At 47.6% G+C, this 21594-nt stretch overlaps 1 protein-coding gene across 2 annotated transcripts in view; it reads right to left on the bottom strand.

Annotated features, from left to right (window-relative positions):
• Positions 1-19934, bottom strand: part of ttyh2l (tweety homolog 2, like) — a 23320-nt gene extending 3386 nt beyond the window's left edge. For both annotated transcript variants that reach the window (XR_013129323.1, XM_076996780.1), the window contains exons 1-12: positions 19522-19934; positions 15688-15860; positions 10383-10494; positions 7709-7929; positions 6310-6405; positions 4061-4133; positions 1340-1409; positions 1096-1151; positions 564-656; positions 385-477; positions 152-294; positions 1-51 (exon numbers count right to left, since the gene is read on the bottom strand). The exon at positions 1-51 is cut by the window's left edge and continues 132 nt beyond it. Coding sequence is in view for 1 of the 2 variants with exons in the window: in XM_076996780.1 (XP_076852895.1) it covers positions 1-51; positions 152-294; positions 385-477; positions 564-656; positions 1096-1151; positions 1340-1409; positions 4061-4133; positions 6310-6405; positions 7709-7929; positions 10383-10494; positions 15688-15860; positions 19522-19650 (1310 nt within the window). In the remaining variant the exon portion in view is untranslated. The remainder of the gene's footprint in view (positions 52-151; positions 295-384; positions 478-563; positions 657-1095; positions 1152-1339; positions 1410-4060; positions 4134-6309; positions 6406-7708; positions 7930-10382; positions 10495-15687; positions 15861-19521) is intronic.
• Between the last annotated feature and the right edge of the window lie 1660 nt (positions 19935-21594).

Here is a 21594-nt window from a genome sequence, read left to right as displayed (position 1 = left end):
CGCGCCTGCGGGTTAAAGGGATCCTCTTCATCTACGTTGTAGTCCCTGTCCCTGCGGAGGGGAGCACAGCGCCCACGTCAGCAGACCGCCAAACCACGGAAGGGGGCGGGGTCTTAGATCAGCTGGCACGCCCACCAGCTGACATACCCACCTGCTGGCCAGGAGGGTGAACGCTCGAGGGACGGTGCATAGCATGACGCAGAAGGCGGCGACTGCCAGCAGGGAAAAGAGGCACAAATAGAGCATGCCTTCCACCCCGTCATAGCACACGCCCACTATACCATCCAGGTAGTCCTACCAACACACACACACACACACAGATGACATGTCGGAGTGCAGCATGTCTGAGAGGACCTCCGTGCCCTTCGCCCGCCGGCGTCTCACCTTGTGCAGGCTACGGCAGTCCAGCAGTGCGGTCAGCTGGTGCAAGCTGAACTCGGTGGAGTTGAGCAGCCGCTGAATACCCAGCAGATCCCTCTGAGAAACAAACGCACGGTAACACTCGTGATGCCCCGCGTTGGTCCCCGCCAGGGCGCGAGACGGGCGGCGCGGCGAGCTCTTACCTCGGCCGTGGGGAAGACGGGCACGGAGAACTGCAGAAGCCCCTGCACCTGTATCTGCATGGTGGTCAAGGACCTCTGGAAGACGGTCAGAGACTGCCAGCACGGCAGGAAGAGGGAGCGCTTATCATTACGGGCGTCTTCGCCTCACCACGGGGCTCTGCCTTGTGCAGATTGCCCCAAGGATGTTTACATAACAAATGATGAAAAACTGTTCAGTTTTTACAGCCTAAAGTAATGCCTACATTTCTCTAAAAGCTTTTAAAGCAATCCCCTGGGTGCTCCATGGAAGCGAGACAAAGCTAATTACCACAAATCCACAGACTAAAAGGATTCCCTTTGATCAAAGTTTATTTCCATATCGCCTTTAAGTAATTAAATTGAGCGTGCTGATATTTTAGCTGTGCCATAATAATGGGGTTTAACATGGAGCTTTCTCTCAATTAACCGTTCCAATTATGCCTTGGGCTCCCAGTGACTGCCCTGCCCACAGAGCTCGAGAGTAATTGGTAAGCAGAGAGCATAGAGGACTCACCTGCTGGAAGGGGTTGGTCAGCGTCTGGCTGCAGTAAAGGTAGTAGTGAACTACTTCTGCAAGAAATAAAGCAGCTCATCAGCCTTTCAAAGCCTGACCACTAAACCTGGCTGCTGACCGTAGCCAGGAGTCCTCAGACCTGCTTGTTGTAATGAGCTGTCTGGAAGTGATTTCTTTCATACAGGATATTGACTGTTAGGAGTCTGAGGTGAATCCTGATTGGAGGCCTGCTGTAATGACTTGCCTTCTGTTAGGAACGTCTTCGTACGGTTAACGATGAACTTGTCAGGAGAGACGCAAAAGTCGCTGGTGCCCTTTGACATGTGAAGAAAGGTGTTTAATTATAAATCATGCATATTGGATCAAAACATTTATATGTTAGACAGAAACAAAGTTTGAGAGTTTGTGTGCGTGTGTGTGTTGTGTGTGTGTGTGTGTGTGTGTGTGTGTGTGTGTGTGTGTGTGTGTGTGTGTGTGTGTACTCGTGTGCAAGAGTAGGACAGCTAGGGATAGAGTGAGCAAGACTGTGTACATAACGCTCAAGCATTTTTAGAGACAGATGTGTGTATATACGATTGAATTTAGGGAATGTTGTATATGTTGTGAAAATGATACACAACTCCAGAGCTGCTGTAAACCCTGTAATCTACTTTGCTGCCTGCTTCAAGATCAGTGCTCTTGGCTCGTGCTGTCGTGCCTGCGCGGGGCTGATGGCCATGCTTAAGTAATTATAGGCCCTGTGCCACTGGGAGGGCTCCCTCTTCCTGGCATAAACACACCAAAGCTCAGCCGTCGGACAACTCTCTCGTGGAATACCAGCACATTTCTAGGGAAGAAGAAGCATCTAGAATGCATCAGTATTCAAGGGCAAAGAGTCTCGAATGCAAAGGGTAAATCGATGACCATTTGCATTTCAAAATTGTAATATAGGAAAAAAATCACAGCAGTTCTCAAATATACTGTAGGAATTCCAGTCTATTTTGTAAATATGATGTATATAGTCATATAGTCATTGATTGAGCTGGTGGTTGTCCAATTTAACTTGTACCATCATGCTATGTAGAGGGTAATGAGAGATTGAGAAATATGCATGACTGGATAGCAATCATCAAGTTGACTGACTTGAATATGTCAGGTCTAGCATACCTCTGACTTGAATACTCTGACATAAATACCTCTGGTAAAGTAGCTAGCGCAAGGTGTTACCAACACTGAGATTGTGGGTTTGATTCCCAGGGAGCATGCATGCTGTCATACTGATAAATATGCAAATCTCTCTGGGTAAGAGCATGTGCCAAATGATAAAATGTTAACAAGATTTAATAACCTCCATAAACATCAGTGTCTGAAACTGCACATTCATCTTTGGATGATATCGTGTATCGGCCCTCCTGAGCACATTATAATTCAAAAGTAAAGTTTCTATTGCTACATTTTCCTGATTTGGAAGGGCAAAATAAATCAGAGGCCTGTTTCTTTTGTAATGCCTTTTTGTCAGATAAAATGGCTCATGTTTCCATTCACCATGTAGCTAATGTACTGGGGTCACAAACCGTCATGTGACCTGCAGCAAGCCAATGACATGCGCTGCCTTACTAAACCTGCGACAGCAACCTGCTGGGTCCGGACCATAAGCAGAAACAAAGTTCACATTCCCCAATCATATCATCCGAATCCTTCTCCTCAGCACTGATTCGCTGAAGTTTAATTTGTTGAAAGACACAGCAATTACAGTGCTTCATAATTTTCATCTTCAGACAAATGAAATCCAGAGGAGACCTGTTATTTTCTCTAATTGGCTTTGGGGTGAAGCGCAGCTGTGGGGAGAGTGATGATCATTGCCTTCGTTGCCACTTGTCTCTAGTGGAAATATTTGGACGCGTTTCATCGCAAGATTGCGAGACTTCGATGTCGCCTGCTGCGTGCTGAACTGGGAGCCTCGGGCTGGCGGGGGTGAGCAGTGTGGGAGGTGGATCACTTCACCGAGGCAGATGCAAAGCACACATTCGCCTTCACTGACCACACTAAGACAGAGAGGCCTCCTCCAGGGAAGGGGTGTCATTAATCACTTAGTTGACTGAACCATCGCACCTGGCCCCGAAGAGACAGCTCCTCACCGCCACCAGGAGACAGAGCAGTTAAGCTTGTTCTGCGTGGCTTGGCGCCCCTCTGGGAGCGCGAGGAGGTAAGCCCCGGCGGGAAGAGGGCGGGTTCCCTGCTACGACTTGTCCAGGTTCGCCGCCTCTCCGTTGTTTTCCGCGTCTGTACTAGAATTTGCCCAGCAGAGGATTCTGATCAGCTCCAGAGAAGTCTACCATAGGTAGAGCGTCATTGCGCTGTGATGGTTTCTGTGTAGAACATATGTTTTATATGCAATCGAATGGAGGCTTGCTCCTCTGAATTACAGCTCCCCGACGTCACGGAGCTGAGCGTGAAATGAGCCACGCAGCCGTAGAGGCTGTCTGGATCAGTGATCTCCGACATGCAGATAGCCCGTGAGTGTGTCATCAGGATATGTGTGATTAAGCGCATACTGTAGCTAGTGGATTTTATGCACAAACATTTTTTATATGTGTGTGAGAGAGAGGACGTGTGAGAGACTATGTGTGAGTGAGACACAGAGTGAGAATTAGAGGAGAGACACAATGGAGACTAGAGGAGCCGACTGGCCTACTTAGCCTGATCAGTGACCCAGAAGACAGGGTTGTTTACAACTATAATCCTAACCTAAAAGACCAGGGACCGCAGTGTTATAATCAGCTTTGGCAACTGCTACAGACCACTGAGACACACAGGCCAAAGTGAATAACAGTCAGTAATCAGTTCAGCATGACCACATATAGCCCCAAACCAGTGTCCTAGGAACATATCTGTTCTTTCACAGAGAAGACTTGACCGGCCGAGTGACTGCACAGACAATAGGCCAGGCACTGTAGTCAGCCGTGGAGGATGAGTGAGAACTTACCACCGCAACGGCTGTGTCCACGCCCAGTGACGCCCAGCTCAGAGTCAGAGTCAGGACTCCAACAGCCATAACACTGGAAAAAAGCACAAATGAATACTACTGCAGAATACTGAAATGGAGAGAGGGAGGGAAGGGGGGAGGCAGAGAGAGAGAGAGAGAGAGAGAGAGAGAGAGAGAGAGACAGAAAGAACAAGCAAGCTCATACTGAATAATACCACATAATACTGAAAACAAAATGAAGATTAGAAGCTGGGGGATGTGGGCAACGTTTATACATTTCTCAGGTATTTGAGGATGTTCAAAACCTCTGTCCAAAACCTTATGTACTTCACTACAAGTTATACTGACAGTTAATATTGCAGTTACTCACTGGGAATGTTTGTTCTGAGATATTCCCAGTGAGATATATATATATACACTGTATGAGGGAGAGATAGATATACTGTATGAGGGAGAGAGAGAGAGAGAGAGAGAGAGAAAAGTGGGGTAAACGTGTGTGTGTGTGTGTGTGTGTGTGTGTGTGTGTGTGTGGTGTGTGTGTGCACGTGCATGCATAAATAAGACAGAGAGTGTGTAGAAAAGAGAGAGAAAGGGAAATAAATGAGGGAAATGACTCCCTGATGGGTGTGAAGAGACAGTGGTTTTCCTGAACCGAGTCTCTTGTCTGGTGATGGTCTTAAAAGCACCAGTAAAGTGGATTGGAAGCACTTAATAATTAGTTAAGAGTGCACACATGCACACGGACATGCAACACACACACACACACACACACACACACACACACACACACACACATCCTGGCAGAGGGATCGATAAGCATTAGTGGGGGTAAGTGGAAGGAGGAGAAGAGATCTGTGTGTGTGTGTGTGTGTGTGTGTGTGTGTGTGTGTGTGTGTGTGTGTGTGTGTGTGTGTGTGTGTGTGTGTGTGTGTGTGCGTGTGTGTGTGTGAAAGGAGAGAGGGCCAGGAGTGAGCAGGCAGCATGCTGGCGGTGCGCTGACCACATGGCCGTTCCCGCCCGCCACACACGGCTCCCTTTCACACAGCCGCGATGCAGCCACACAGTGACGTAACTCTGCGGTACAGGACGAGTCGAGTGAGAAGGGCACTGCTGCTGAAGCCCACCACGCGCACACACACACACACACACACACACATACACACACACACACAAGCACACACACACACACACGCACACACACACGCACACACACACAAACATGCACACACACACAAACATGCACACACACACAAACATGCACACACACACACACGGAGAGGCTCGGGAGGACATATACAGGAGGTATTTATACAAAGGCTGACATGCCAATAAGCAGCTGCCATGAGTTTAAAGCATTTCACAGTCTGCTGTGATATAGTTAGTACATACTCACAGTGTGCTGTGATATAGTGTAGTACATACTCAGAGTCTGCTGCGATATAGTGTAGTACATACTCAGTCAGCAGTGATATAGTGTAGTACATACTCAGAGTCTGCTGTGATATAGTGTACATTCTCAGAGTCTGCTGTGATATAGTGTAGTACATACTCAGTAGTACATACTCAGAGTCTGCTGCGATATAGTGTAGTACAGGGGTGGCCACAAGTTTTCAGCTAGCGAGCTACTTATAAGATAACCAAGTCAGAAAGATCTACCTATTTATTTTTTAGCAGCGTGTGTGTGTGCATGTGTGTGTGTGTGTGTGTGTGTGTGGGGGGGGGGGGTGGGGGGGGGGGTGCGTGTGTCAAACCCTATACGTCAGATTGGCTACCATGTATGTCAATCAAAATACAACCGTCAGTGCAGATAGACGATAGCCTGTCATTCATCCACTACTTTTTTATGTCAAGCGATCTACCCACACTTCCTTCGCGATCGACCCACACTTCCTTCGCGATCGACGTAATGTGTAGTACATTCTCAGAGTCTGCTGTGATTTAGTGTAGTACATACTCAGAGTCTGCTGCGATATAGTGTAGTACATTCTCAGAGTCTGCTGCGATTTAGTGTAGTACATACTCAGTCTGCTGCGATATAGTGTAGTACATTCTCAGAGTCTGCTGCGATTTAGTGTAGTACATACTCAGAGCCTGCTGCGATATAGTGTGGTACATACTCAGAGTCTACTGTGATATAGTGCAGTACATACTCAGAGTCTGCTGCGATATAGTGTAGTACATACTCAGAGTCTGCTGCGATTTAGTGTAGTACATACTCCGAGTCTGCTGCGATTTAGTGTAGTACTCACACAGAGAGCAGCCAGTGGGACTGCTTTGCCAGGCCCAGGCATGTCAGCAGGCACACCAACAGGTCCAGGATCAGCAGAAGGAGGTAGGCCAGCCATCTGGAAGAAGTGCACTTGAAATCATCGCAATGAATCATCGGCTGTCTCTCGTGCAACGCGGGCGCACCATTTCAAAGGGCCCTAATCTCACCTACGACCACATTCTACTGCACTTCGGCACCGTTAATAATTCAGCAGAGCAAATCCACAGGCATGAGTATTTCATGAGCCGGTCGGTGTCAGGCCCGAGAGAACAGCTGCTCCGTGTGCCCCTTCTCTCTCGCGCATGCATGTCCGCCCCGGGGGACCGCGTCCACTCCGCACGGAGCCACAGACGATGACGCTGACGTCATCCGCATGGGTCACGTTTACCACCCCACACACGTGGAAAGGTGCGGCGGCCGCCGAAGACGTCGTGGTGCGTGTCGCGGCTTTAGCGCTGTATTATCAAGGTAACATGTACCAAGCTGTTTTTATGTTACTGGAATGCTACAGCAGGCAAATATAGCTGTGGTCCTCCGCGAGGGCGCAAAGCGACCCATATATCACCAGGAGGAGAGCGGCCGGGGCACTCGGGGGCGGGCCGATTGGATTTGCCCTGTGAGTAATATGGGGGAGGTGAGTGTGCACGCTCTCGGTCGATACCTCGCTCCTCAGGCCCCTGGAAACACGAGCCCTTCATCAATACACCCCACTGCCACTTCATAACACACCGGCCTACAAATGGGAACGCGATCTTCATGGAGGATATACGAGTCAATTCGCTGTGTGTAACAGCAGTAAAAAGGGCATCTGAGATGAGACAGTGTCTCGGCGAGTGGCTAAAGGTCGTCTGTGTGCCAGGAGTCTGCCCGGGTTCTTATTAGTGCCGCGAACAACATTACATTAGCAGCCAATGAGCGGTGAGTGACCTCGTAATCCATCACATGCAAGGCACATGTTGTAGGCGGGGCTATGGTTTGGGATCCTTAAGGGATCTTAAAGAAGGCTGGGGTTTAGCGCTCACAGACATGTCTCCAGTGCAGCCCTTCCCCTGAGTACCAGTGTTTTCAATTCCCACCACTCCCTCACACATTATCTCTTGTACAAATACTTCCTGTTTTGTGTGGGGTTTTTGTGTGGTCTTCCTACTTTTGTCACTGTCCCTTATGTAGCCTGTCCGACGTTCTTTAAAGTTTTTTCTCTAGAAATCTATTTGCCTATAGGCTTTATTTAGCTGTGTGTTTGTATCCAAACCTCCTGAGTGCATCCTGTCTTGACACTGGTAAAGGGCCTGCACCTGGACTCAAACGGAAGTCATTTAAAAACAGAAATTTGTCAAATACACTAAACAATTAGGCTTGATCCATAAGGGACACTGTACCTGTAGTGCTCCATATAGCTGGTCCAGTAGGCAACGGTTGCCAGGTCCTCACTGGCCTTGCTGCTGTTGGGCATGGCTGTGAGCTGCCGCACGATGTTGTCAGCCATCTGCTCCATGAAACGCAGGGCCTGCATGTAGTCCCCCCGTGGTGAGAAGATCTCTCCCAGCCGGGCCAGGTGATCCTTCAGCTGTACCCGCATGACCACTAGGGAGCTGCTGACCTGAGAAGACGAGGGTCGGGAAAGGCGTAAGGAGCAGCCGGGGTTGGGGATCAGAGACGAGAGCGTTGTGTTCGTCAAACTCCTGAAAGGTGCTGGTCTGGGATCAGTCTGGGGGTCGTCCCCTGATGAACCTGATTAACACGGGTGAGGGGAAGTCTCATACAGTCTGCATTCCAAACCAGTATCAAACCAACGCTGTTGTGTAGAGAAGCTAATTAACAGCTATCGACTTGTAATTAACATGCGCAGCTGTTCTGTGGACTGCATCCGACTGCAAAGCTACTGAGGGAAATCAAGAAGACAGAGTTATATGGCAGACATAAAAGGCATGTCTGAGCGTAAGCCATGAATCTGCTTTAGGCCGATTTGTTTAGCGTTTTTGTTTATCTTTCTGCTTCTATCGGCAGTTTGTCAATGGAATGGTAGCACAGGCTGAGACACCAGGCTATTCCTCCACTGGGAATGTTGATGTGCTTTAAGACACGGGTGGAGTGCAGGCCTGGGTGTAGGGCAGAAAGGATGGAGCACGTGGGTGGGGTGTTCTCCTCATCCCTCCCCTCCAGAGTGCTTTAACACAGTGCAACACACTATGCGTTTTCTGGGAGCACCGTCCTGTGCAACGACGTCACATGACCCGCGCCCTGTGAACAACACCATCGCGCAGTCATATTGAGTCATTACCAGTTGCAACAGCCATTAATGCCTCTGCTATTTGGCACGTAAGAGGCCCTCTTTACATTTAGAGAGCTCAGTAGCATCGCCCTGCTGGTTTTGGAACTAGGCCTAGTGCGTATGCCCAGCTGTCCGTCTGGGCTAAGTGGGTGGAGCGTCAGAAGTGATGGAGAGGTGCAGTGTAGTCCGCCTGTCTGGCGCCCCCACCCAACACCACACCACGCACCCTCAACTCCATTAGCACGCTTGTGAAGCTGCTTCCATCTACAAACTCCAGGACTCTACCCAGACTAGCTTCCAAAACCGTCTTATATGAGGGTCTTTGATAAAGTATTGTTTTGTCTGTGCTTATTCGAAAACACTTAAAAAGTAACCAAGTTTTGTCTCTATACCAGCTTATTTTGAAAATAACAAAAAAATGGCAAACTGACCAAATGAAAAAGCTTAGCTTAGCTTTGAGGGCTACGCTCCAGGGCCAAACGACAGGACCTTGACCTCTGGGCGGGGGTCAAAGGTGGATTGCCAGAGGGCTCAGAGGGACAGTAGCGCGAGCAGCTGTGGCCACCAGCCAGGACGCGACCTCGCACCAGGGCTGAATGCAGCCTGTCTCCTGCCCTCAAACACACCACACAGCCCTGGATGACAGAAGGAACAGACTGTGGAGACTCAGGCTTGATAACACACTGCAGCCATTCAGAAGGCGGTGGGTGAGGGCGGGTGTTATCAGCTCATCACATCATCCACATCACAGCCGACGGAGCTGAGACTTAAAAACCCTCCTCTGTCTCTGCCTGAAGGCAGGGCCTTTTGTTTTGTTGTAAAAGAAGCTTAAACTAAACTCTTTTTTCCCTGATATCACCCACAGCTGTGTCCATCATACGGTTTTGGAGTACTATGGGCTCCAAAGAATAAAACAATGACTGAGTTTTTTTAATCAAATACCCATTCTTAGCTATTTTGTAAAATCTCAGATTACATGATTTGACAAATTAGATAATTATCATCTGAAGCAAATGCTAGCCATAAAAAAAACTTGGCTGGATGTTCCCATTAAAAGTGAGAAGATTGTTAGAATACAGGCTTATTGATGGTGGCTGTGCTGGACAGACAGTGACTCACATCCAACTTAGTTCTGTTCTCAAGATGAAAACCACTCAGGTTCAAGAAGAGACTGTGTGGTGCAGAACTCCACCTGTGAAAGGCAGTTTGGAGACGAACACAGGCTAATTATCTAAGCTGGGAAAACTTGCTGAGCAGGTGGAGTGAATCACAGAGGAATCTTCTGGAATCCCCTCCTGTGGTTCTGTCCAGCTTATGGCCAGACTGCTGAGTAATGTCATGGAAATCCACACATCACGGCACTGGAGAGAAGCTGATAACATAGACCGATATAGGAACTTTAATCCACACTAAGACAGATGAATATTAGTCTTTCCACTATGATTAATGCTTAACCCTAGCACACATGCTCATGCACACACACACACACACACACACGCACACGCACACGCACACGCACACGCACACGCACACGCACACGCACACGCACACGCACACGCACACACCACACCACACCACACCACACCACATATCAGGACCAAGAGTACAAAAAAGTTAAGCTGTCTTCATTATGTTTTTGTAAAAACTTTTAAGCATAGCCATTTATTTTCTGTGTGTATGTGTGTGTGTGCTATTAATCCTCAGGCAATTAGGCAACAGCATCTATATACAACAATTTAACAAGTGACATATGAAACAGGTAATGGAAGAAAAGCTCTCACCAGGCTATCAATGCCACCCAGAGTGTGATTGGCATTGTAGAGTGAATAGGTCAGCTGGTAGACCCCATCGTTGGTTTCGCTGTTTCCATAGAAACCAACACCCACTGCAGTGCTGAGAGGGAAAAGGGCAGAAGTACATTTTCAATTGTAAGTCATTTTTCCAGGTTAGTCACGTGCGCATGAAAACAACTCTATAAATACAATTTAATGCAGCAAAGTGATTCAGAGCAGCACACTTTGCAGAAGACATATAAGGTTGTTGATCTTTTAAGGTAAGAGAGGCAATGTCTTAGTTTGCAATTAGAGACATTTCAGAGGAGAGAGTAACATTCATAAAGCGCATGTTAACACCCTCACGAGGTCGGCAGTCACTATCCGAATCATAAATACTTCATAAATCTTCTCCCGCACATTCCCATTAATGTAACCAGTCGTTTGGAATAAGGAATGAGAACGAAACAAGATGCTGACTGCAGCGCTTGAATAAGTCATTTTAATTGGAGCAACAGTGAAATGTGTCCCACGGCCTGGCCTTTATGTCTCTGCCCCACCCTCCACAGGTGGCTCCGCCCCTCCCGCGGCCACGCCTGCAACGTGAGCGCCCCCCTCAGGCCCGGCGTGCCAACTCCCATCCCAGTGCCACCTGCACAGGGTCTACCCAGTACGTGATGCCTGTCTAGCTCGAAGACCTTCCCCATCGCTCCAAGCCCCTCCTGGATGGCGTCTACCTATTAGAAGGAGAAGCCGTGAACAGAGACAGAAGGTACGTGGTGCTAGATGAATCTCTCCTGTTATTGGAGAAGCCTTGTGTGTTGGCACGCAACACAGCTCGGGCAATTGGCATGATTTGTAGGACATTTTTTGCTATTATTCTAATCTTATAAAATCTAAACTTCATTCAGAGGCTCTCCCTGGCAGTCATAATCTCGTGGAATATATTGTACCTCTCATCTTATTTTGCAGTGTCACCCCCAACAATCCCTCCCCCCCCCCCCCCATCCGCCAACCTGTGTGCTCACATGACTGATGATGCAATTTCTGCCTATCAGATTCAACCGAAGTCACTCTTATTCCAGTGCTCAGAGGTTAACTCAGAGAGGCGACTTAAAGGCAGGTCCTGAGCCCCGAGTGACACCGCCATCAATCAGTCCATTAAAGAAGCCTTATAGCACAGCCCAGTGTATTTCCACGGGGGGAGAGACAAAGTGAGACAGAGACACACCACCTGAGAGTCAGCGTGTAATAGATTTCACACTGTTAGGAACAAAAGCTGGCTAAAATCCTGGCTAATGTAAACAAAGGAAATCCATGAGAGGACAATAGGGAGGGAACAGATGGACTGAGTGATCCTGCTGTCACAGCTCCCCAGCAGTGTGGACGTGAGATGGGAGAGAGGAGAGGTGCTCTGACCGCTGCCCTTCCTCTCAGGGGAGTTGGTGTGTGTGTGTGTGTGTTAGGAGGGCCATCCTGCCTCCAGGGCCTCCTAAACATTCTGGAAGCCTCTCTCTCTCTCTCTCTCTCTCTCTCTCTCTCTCCCTCACTCCCTCACTCCCTCACTCACTCCCTCCCTCACTCCCTCCCTCCCTCCCTCCCTCCCTCCCTCCCTCCCTCCCTCTCTCCCTCCCTCCCTCACTCCCTCCCTCCCTCCCTCCCTCCCTCTCTCCCTCCCTCCCTCCCTCTCTCCCTCCCTCCCTCCCTCCCTCCCTCCCTCCCTCCCTCTCTCCCTCCCTCCCTCACTCCCTCCCTCCCTCCCTCCCTCCCTCCCTCCCTCCCTCCCTCCCTCCCTCCCTCACTCCCTCCCTGTGTGCCGCTTCTCCGCCAGCCAGCTGAGAACACGGCACTTTCATTACATTACATCTCACTTAAAGCTCCCACATTTTCCTTCATTTCCCTTCCGTTAATCCAATCAGGTGAGAATGAGAATGAATTGAGCAAGGACAGGCTCATGCTCGGTGACTAATGTGTGGGGGATCTTTCACATGAGAACAGGAGAGGAAAAAAGAACATGGCCAAAGTGCAAACATTCAAGCACATGATATAAGCTCTCAAAGTTAATTTCTCCACAAATACCACTGGCACACCGTGTGGTTTTCAAAAGCTGCTTCCCGTGCAGAGACGTGGACACAATTTGGTGTGAACAAAATGGTGGGCAGATGGAAACGCTGCCAGTTTTGATGATGCTTCTGCCCTGCAGCGTCTCTCCACACCTCCACACTACAGTGGCACCAGTGAAAGAGCGAGCAGACATCACCGCCAGGGCTGCCCTAACACGCCACTGTCAGGCTGGCCTTCTAGCTCATTAACATGGGGAAGAAGCTGTGCTTGCAGACTAAATATGACCCAGGATCTCAGCACCAACACCCGTGCTGGAAGGGGATATGACCTCACTGCAGTTGAACCTCCAATAAGGCCTGCAGAAAGACTTCACTGACCTAACCCTAACTCTAACCCTAACCCTAACCCTAACTCTAACCCTAACCCTAACCGTAACCCTAACCCTAACCCTGGGGCTCCAGAAAGACCTCACCACAGCTAGGTCTCTAGAAATACCTCACTGCAGCTGAGCTTCTAGAAAAGCCTCACAAAAGCTGGATCTCCAGAAATACCTCACTGCCGCTGGGTCTCCAGAAATACCTCACTGCAGCTGGGTCTCCAGTCGGTAACGCAGAGGTCTCAGTAAACGGGCTCCTTCGATCATCAGAGCGCTGCTAAGTGTTTACAACCTGAGCTTCTAAGAAACCTGCAGATACAGAGAAAGGTCCCAGGAGCAATTGTCTACCAATATAATATAGAGTGCGCTGGCTAAGGTCTCTCTGTTAGCACCCCCAAAAGAAATCAATAAATTGTGAGGATGAATGAGAAACGTGACATCAGACCCATGGATGGTGTGATAAACACCAGGTGGCCATCACAAAGTCTACAACTAAAGCACAGTGCACTTCACAAAGTGCAGGAGCTGTTATGCAATAGTTTCCAACCACAGAGAATTAACCTGGTCCAGCCCTGGCTGACGGTAATGACAGCGTTCAGAAACCGACACTTTTTGGGTTTTTTTTTTTTTTTTTGTAGCTTTCACAAATAAGTGAATAAAACAGTGAGAGAGCAGCACAGCAGCGAAGAGACAACAAGTTCCCGTCCAGTAAGACATACGCTCTACCGCGGCACTGTGTGTGGCAGCCATGTTTTACTTTTTCATGATTAACCTTCCCCCTCAATGCGGAGGCAAATATTAAATGCACAAGCCAGCAGCAGCGTCCACGCTGAGGACGGCTCCTGTCTTCTTCGGGTCATCTGTCCTCACACTATTCATGCAAGCACAGCATTTCTGTAGGAACTTTTGAAGGCTTTTAAAGAGGAATCTGGCTACCAAGGACTGACTATTTTGAGAAATAACTCCGTCAATATATGCCTGTGGTCCAAATCAAAATCACAAGTCACAGTATTCAGGTTTTTGGTTTTTGCTGATTAGGCTTATGGGAAATGATCAGACATGTATGTCATGAATAGAAATAGACTGGTCAGCATAGGCCGTCTGCTGTCCTGCGTCCTGTTTACGTAGCGTAATGAAGGATTTGGCTACGGCTCGTTTGCCTACAGTGTTGAGGAGCGTGGTTTGAGGACGCAGAGGTTATGAGAGACACCCCTGTGCTAAGGAGCATCATTTCACAGCGTTTACTCTACATTTTCAATACAAGGGGCTCTGTCTTAAGATGGAGCGCCAGCTAATGGGAAGTCAGAGCTCAGCACTCACATGACTGTCACAAGATTAAGGAGAATCCTTCTGCTATTCAATTAAGCTCTTTGGAAAGCAAACAGTGATTCTGGAGGCACAGCAGCCTGAGCAGTGATTGGTGTCAGAACAAAAATGATCATTTGGTCATCGCAGGGTTGAAATGGAGAACTGTTGCATGCCAAATAAGTAAATAACAAAGTAGCTAAGGAAAGTAAGTAAAGTAACAAAGAGCAAATTCCTTTTCAAATTAGACATTTTTTTACTGCATATATACTCATTAGACTCAGCATGCTTTGAATGCTCAAGCAGAGCTCCTTGTTGTGATGCGTGTGACAGTAAGAGGTATTCGGGGGGTGAGTGGAACGTGGTGTTGCTCTCCATCGTCCACTGACGCCTCATCATCCTTACGCCCTTGCTCATGGGCCCGGTTCACAGCCCCGCCCTCCTCTTTCCTTCCTCTCGACTTTCCTGCTGGTGCCCGGAGGCCTGGTGGCGCGTGTGGGAGCGTGGGAGCGTGTGGGAGCGTGTGGGAGCGTGTGGGAGCGTGTGGGAGCGTGTGGGAGCGTGTCCGTCGAGACTCGCAGCCCCTATCGCAAAAGCCTCCGCTGTGTCAGGCCTTCACTTCTCTCCGTGTGTGCCTGTTCCTCGCTGGCGGTGCTGGGTTCAGTGAGTCACGGGTCTGGAGGAGACCAGTCCTTCACAGTGACTGCTGCAGGCCAGTGGTATGACTGCAAAGTCGGCTGGTAGAAGATCACCGTCTGCACGCTACACCCAGTGTCGCGTCTGTGTGCACAATGCTCCTGGGTCTTTTCAGCTTAAGAGTTTGACTTAACTCAGACCCAGCTTCTCATATCCACCGCCATAAACCCACAAATCCAGTCCTCGCCATAAGGCTCTGCTGTCCTTGGAAAGCTACATCAGCCCTTCCCGAAAGAAATGTCACAGGATAACATCAATCTGGTTTTATCCGCACACATACGGCCACCCCGTTTGCCCTCCCCGCTCCGCCTAGGCTGCCATTCTGAATCGGGTCCCGTCAGGATGCATCAGTGTAAACAGGGGCTGGGATCTGAATTCGGATCAAACCATTATTGCAAAGCTTTCACTCCCATCTGCCCTCTTGTTTCAGAACACAAAGGCTGGAGCTACAGAGATAAAATGCTCTTGCTGTCTGAATACATAGACTGCACTGACAGACAGAACTAATGGAGCATGCAGGAATAATTGTGCACCTGCATTTTCACTGTTGCCCTTCATAACAAAAGGGAAGCACTTTTGAACTCTAGTAATAATCTTAGCATCGTACTCTAAGCGCTTGTGGCCTGTTGTTCCCGTCCAATTTTCTATCCAGTCCTTGTTTCCCTCTCCAAGGCAACCGTATGCCAGACGGTCCGAGTTTTTGTTCTGTGCCTGCTGAGCTCCGGTCAGCCATTCGCTCTGCTCACCGCCTGCACACCGGCCGGTCATACCAAAACCACGCTGGCTGGGCGTGGTCGGGCGGATCTGGGCAGGGCCAGGTGGATCGTGGGTGGAGCCGGGCGGATCTGGGCGGGGCTGAGCGGACTTACTCACCATATGATGAGGCCCGTGACCACTGCGGCCCATGTGACACAGCAGGAGTCTGGCCTCTTGGTCTCCTCCGCGCCCTCCCTGAGACAGAAGTACAGGCAGCTCCAGTAGACGGCCAGCAGCAGGAAGGTGAAGCCCAGGCCCGCTGCAGCCACGCAGGGCAGGACGAGGAGGGACTGGGGGGCACAGAGAGGAGAGCAGAGCAGAGGGAGGGGAAAAAAGGAGGTTAACGGCCAGCTGGGGAGGAACAGACCAATACATGGACGATAATAGATTCATCCTTCCCACAGGCATAGTTTGGGCCTAATCCAGCTAATGAGAGCTAAATGTTGAACGCTTCCAAAGATAAGAGATGGAGAATGCATGTGAATGAAGAATCTGCTCAAATACGTCGTAGTTTTACAGTGCTGACTGCATGTGACTCCTGTCACAACTCCTGGCACAACAAACTCCTGGGCAGGTATAAAACAGGCGTAGTGTCAGGCTAAACCTTTTAGAGAACCGTTTGTGTACATGTGCACACATCGTTTTAAGAGTGCCTGCACATCACTATGGTAACGTAACACACATGGTCTGAGTCAAAGTAGAGCCCATCAAATGATCCTCTTTGAATCGAGTGTCATGTGATGAAGGAGGCGGTACCAGACGGTGCTCTCCAGCCACGTAACCGCGAGCTACCGCAGCCGGGAGGAGAAGTGACCGAGATACGAGCACAGAGCTCACAGCTCGCACACGCAGCACGTCTGTCGAGCAGACTGGGATGGAGGACGATCCCCGGTGTTACTCAGTGAATAATACAGCCATTATTTTCGTAGGGCCATGAAGTCAGCTAATGGGAGTCAATAACACCGGTCTCATGCTATCAGATCCGTACACAGCAACTCCGGCAGACCTCATGTTGCAGAACAGAGAAAAAAATAATTAGAGTAATTTAGAGTCATTTGATACAATTTTCCGAAAACGAATCTTTTTTGAGATTTGCAAATGACAAATTGCAAAAGCACATTATTTATATAGATCCCAAAAGAGATTCTACACGCTATGCATTGTGAAGTGTAGCATGTTGGCATTCTGTAGTGAGTGAGACAGAACAGTAAGGTGCTGTGTGTGTTAGCACGCGGTGGCCTGGCCCTGTGGGTCCGCATGGTCCACCACTTCATGCCTCTCACTCAGGTCCATTACACAACAGCAACACTTACGTTTGACAGGAGCAGATCAAGTAAGGCAGGAAGGTCACGGGCTGATGGGAAAGGAAGCGTCTGACGCCACCATCTCAGGGTTCTTCAGTGCAGACCATTCTTCTGAGAATGCTGCATGTCTATGCACTTGACTCCATACACCCTCTTAGCAGCGAGTTCAGCGGCGAAACACCCGAACTGAATAATCAGAAGAGAGTCCGCATATCTTTGGCTCTAATGCACACGTGCTCCGCATGTACATTTGTGTTTATGAACTGCAAATACTATGTTTGTATGGTGAGAAGGACATCGGCGGGGTTATTTGTGAGCAGCAGCTGTCCGTTGCGATGGGAGGGGAACCCGGGTGTCATGGCGGCATAAGCGTGGACACTGGAGGCCTGGAAGATCTCAGCAGGTCCCACACATGGAGAGAGAGAGAGAGAGAGTGCACTGCACATGCAATCAGCATGTCAGTCTCTCAAACGGCGTCCTAGTCTGCTTTAAGAGATGGCCTCGTCGGACGTACTCCCTTACAGAAAGATATTTATAAGGACGTTACTCAGTTCAGTAATTACAGCCATCTCAACGTCCCTTTCAAATAGCAACTTGCAGCCCGTTCACAATATCCGCTGTTTAAGCTCATCCAGAGGCTTCACTTTTGCTTGAGTGAATTCTACTCATCCCATTATGTAATGCACAGCACGCGGATTTAGCGAGCAAAATTTAATTTACTGAGAGGTGCTGAGCACAGATATATTACTGGCACTCTAAGGTAAAGTATGGAGAATCAACCACTCAACCACAGAAAGACCTTCGGCGGAAGACTATAGGCTAACACTGTTTAGCAGTGAAGGTACAGGACACGATGAAGCAGGAAGCATTCTCAGGACCACGCATGACTCTGGAATGATGATAACGCTACCAGAGATTCTCATAGTGGCCTGAAGCTACACACACTATTGCTTCAACAACAATACTTAGCTTGCTCATAACAGACACAATGTTCTCATTGGAATGTATGATGTGTGTATATATTATTAGAAACATTGTATGCTGGCTGTAATTTAGAAAACACATTCAAAATTGTAAGATGAATGCAAGTTGTTGCAGAAAAGAGCCTACAAGAACTATTTCATTAGTGATAGTCAACTTTAAACACTTTGATGGTGAAGAAAGTTGCTGTCATCTTTAAATAGCATATTTGTATGAGCATTGTGACAAAACAACTCAGGGCAAAACACACTTAAATATGTAGAGTAGAAAATGACAGTCTTCTGATTAAATAAACGAACAGGCTTCTCTTTTCCTCGTATGTTCAAGTTTCTTACACAGGCAATTTACAAAATAAACTAAACAAGTAGCTCATCTCTGAGGGGAAACAGAAAACAGGATTTGAAACAACAATTTGGCAATAATAGAATCTAATAAGCTACAAAAGAGGCATAAAACGATTCAGTCGATTTCACAATCACTCACTTACTGAATGGGAAAGGTTCACCTTATTATTCTTTATTTTTCTGCTTTAGTATTTATTGAGATATAAAATATACAAATGTATTATCTCTTTTGATTGATTTTTTTAAGGTGGACCGTAGAAATCTGACCTTGTAAAATGATTCATACTAAGAGAGGAACATACAGCTTGGTGTGGCTGTGTGTGTTGGACCACCTTATGGGCTGAGCATGTGAACTGTCTAAGCCACAGCCCCAGTGTACATCCGTGTCCTATGTGCCTACAGTAAAGCATCAGCTTAATGCAAACATTCCCACATGGAGGCTTGAGGAGAACTGTCTGCATTCAGGGATAGTTCATGTGTGGACTTCTTACATGGACTGCAGAGCGGATACAGAAGATATCCAAGGCCACACTTTTGTCACTGCTCCAGTGCAAATGCGGGCGCTATTTCAGGCTTTAAGACAATGTTAATAGCACCTAAGCAGTCTTAAGACTGTAACAATGTTAATAGCACTTAAGCAGTCTTAAGACTGTAACAATGTTAATAGCACTTAAGACTGTAACACGATATTAACAGCATTTCAGCAGTCTTAAAGTTTATGTGTTTGGCTACCACACAAATAATAACAAATGAAACTCCAGTAATACAAAAAACATAAGTATTTAAAAAAAGACAAGTTAACTTAAACAGAAAGACGTTCACACAAAAGCACAGAGACGTGACTCGGCGTGTAAAGGTGCCTCACACCTTAAATAACAGCAGAATTCTGATTTAACATTCACTGGTCTTGAGCCTCGTTACTCCGAGACATTGAGAGTGATGTGTTGATTTAGGTGTCACATGATGGATTTTTAATTAAAAAACATAATAGCTCATAAAAAGCTTGACTTTATGTTTTTTTATGATTATCCAAACACCGTTTCCATCTAAATGCCATTTCAAATATAATTATGCCAATTTAGACCTATCCTGATTGGTAGCATTTGGAACTAAAACAATCTAAACAGCTAAACACGTATTTGTCCCTATTCAACAAAGACTGTTACAACACTGAAAATGTTTTTGTTACAAAAAAGTTTGCATCAGAGTGATTTATTAACATGAGTTCAGTGGCGCCTCAGCGCGTGCGTTTCTATAGCTCTGGAAGCCCAGATACTGACATAGTCACGCGCCCTCTCTAGACAGCATAACATGGCACTGACCTGCTGGTAGTTTACTTCCTCCGGTTTAAAGGTGTTGTCTACTGCATGGAAATTAAAATTAACATGTGGGAAATTGTGGAGCCAGTAAGTCCACCACGGGGCAATGTAGTCTTGTCGCGCGAATGCCATTCTGCACAACCGGACAGTCCCCTGGATGATCCTTGCTCTTTACTTTCGAAACAAAACGAGTAACTACGAAACCGTGGAAAGTACGCAGGCGGTTGAATCATCAGGCAAGGAAACACCACGTAAAAGCATTTTCTCTTGTCCGTTCCGCTTGAAAGGACACATATCACACAGCAATTAGACTGCAGTTCCGTGTTTGAGTCTCCTGGAACACTGCTCCAGGATCAACGAGCTCGCAGTTCAAGGAGCACTTAGGAACTCTGACGCGTGTGCGCACGAGCAGGTCATCTTCATCAGGCTGCTCTCATCATTTTGAGACAAATCATCCTGATCGCTCATTTCAGTGCTCGATAACATTAAGCGTAAAAATGTGTGGCTGCATCGTGAAAGATTGTTCAGCTCAGGTCACGTTAATTGTCGAGATATATTATCATTGTATTAGGCCATATCCAAAACCACCTATATCTCAAATGTTTGATAAGATGTAATATTTGCTTTAGGCGTATTATTAAAAAATGACTACTCGTATATTTTGTGTGCATATAAATGAACCGGTCTTGAAATGAAACTGGCCACAAAAAGGTTCATATTTTATTTAAAATACGTTTGCCTTCTTCACAGGAAAAGCCTCCAACAAAATTGCAATTAGTCTTTAAAATCTTGTCTTTGAAGGCTTTCCCGGTTATTTTCTTTCCACGGCGTTACAGCTAGTATAATATGCAGCCTTGCACAGAACATGCTATAGGCCTGTGGTTTATTCCTTGGCCATTACTGTGCGCGTGTCAAGCACGTGCATTGGCTGCTTGTAGGTCTAACTCGTCCTCTATGCTCTCGTAACTGCTGGTGTTCTGGTGAACTGACTAATTACTTCTGTGGTCCCATATGAAGCACCATGTTCCAACATACGCAGCAGGACCAAACTGTATTTTTTCCTCCTGAAAAGCTTCCTTTACCCAGAAGTGACTAATTTGCTGGTGCGTCCTGTGTAGTCAAGGTTACGATACTTCATGGCTACAGGTATAACCAGAGTACATACAGTGAGTGATCATTCATTTTGAAAGCGTGACTGTGATGGATGAGATTCTCAAAGAAGAAAGACATTTTGCATCAGGTTTATAGTGAAGACAGTCCGTGTGTAGAAAGGAGTTAAAATCTCCAGCTGTTTCTGAGCGCTGCTGTGCATAGCACGAGATCAGCTTGGAAGTCAGACATCTCAGGGATCTTAGCTGAACGGGTCCAACGTAATGAGATTTGAAAGCAGGCAAATCTTCCTAATGATGCAGAGATGTGGTGGGGGAAATCAAAGCCTACAGTACGGGCAGTGCATGCTTTCATGACTTCCCTTCCTCCTGGGTAGAACAACCTCCATGCTTGCAGTTTACGTGAATCAGAAATACCTTGGCATGACATCAGAGAGAATGTAGGGGTTGACCCCGGCACTACAGACAATGTTATTCAAGGTTGACATCTGGTGGACAAAGTGGGCAGTTCAAGTATCAAAGCAGTAATACTCATAAAAAGTAAACTTAGCGTACTTGCATTTCATATTATTAACAATACACTTGTTCCATCACAGAGCTCAACAGTGTAGCACATGGTTTCATCACCATTTGCTGAGTATTGAAAACACGGACCTGCATGTGCTTTTGAACATAATGTTACTGCCGCCGTCTGTAATCAAAGCTGCCAGACTGGAAATATTCCCTCGTCAGGCATGTGATGAACTGCTGGGAAGTAATAAGATACCACCAGAAAGCTGTGTTAACCTAAAGTCAGCTGCGCTCTGTTTTGACCGCCTGCCTTCGAGGTCGACTGGTCACAACGGTGATGAGGATGTGAAAGCACTGACCATCAGCTAACAGCCGCCTCATCCCTCTGGTGATGGGGATAGCAGTTCTTTGAGCAGAACCTGGATCTCGCGGCTCTGTTGCTTTCAAAATAGCGGCC

This window comes from Brachyhypopomus gauderio, chromosome 2 (assembly GCF_052324685.1).
Source record: "Brachyhypopomus gauderio isolate BG-103 chromosome 2, BGAUD_0.2, whole genome shotgun sequence".
Classification (NCBI taxonomy): Eukaryota; Metazoa; Chordata; class Actinopteri; order Gymnotiformes; family Hypopomidae; genus Brachyhypopomus; species Brachyhypopomus gauderio.
Note: the sequence above shows the minus strand (reverse complement) of the source record. Positions and strands in the feature narration are given on the sequence as shown.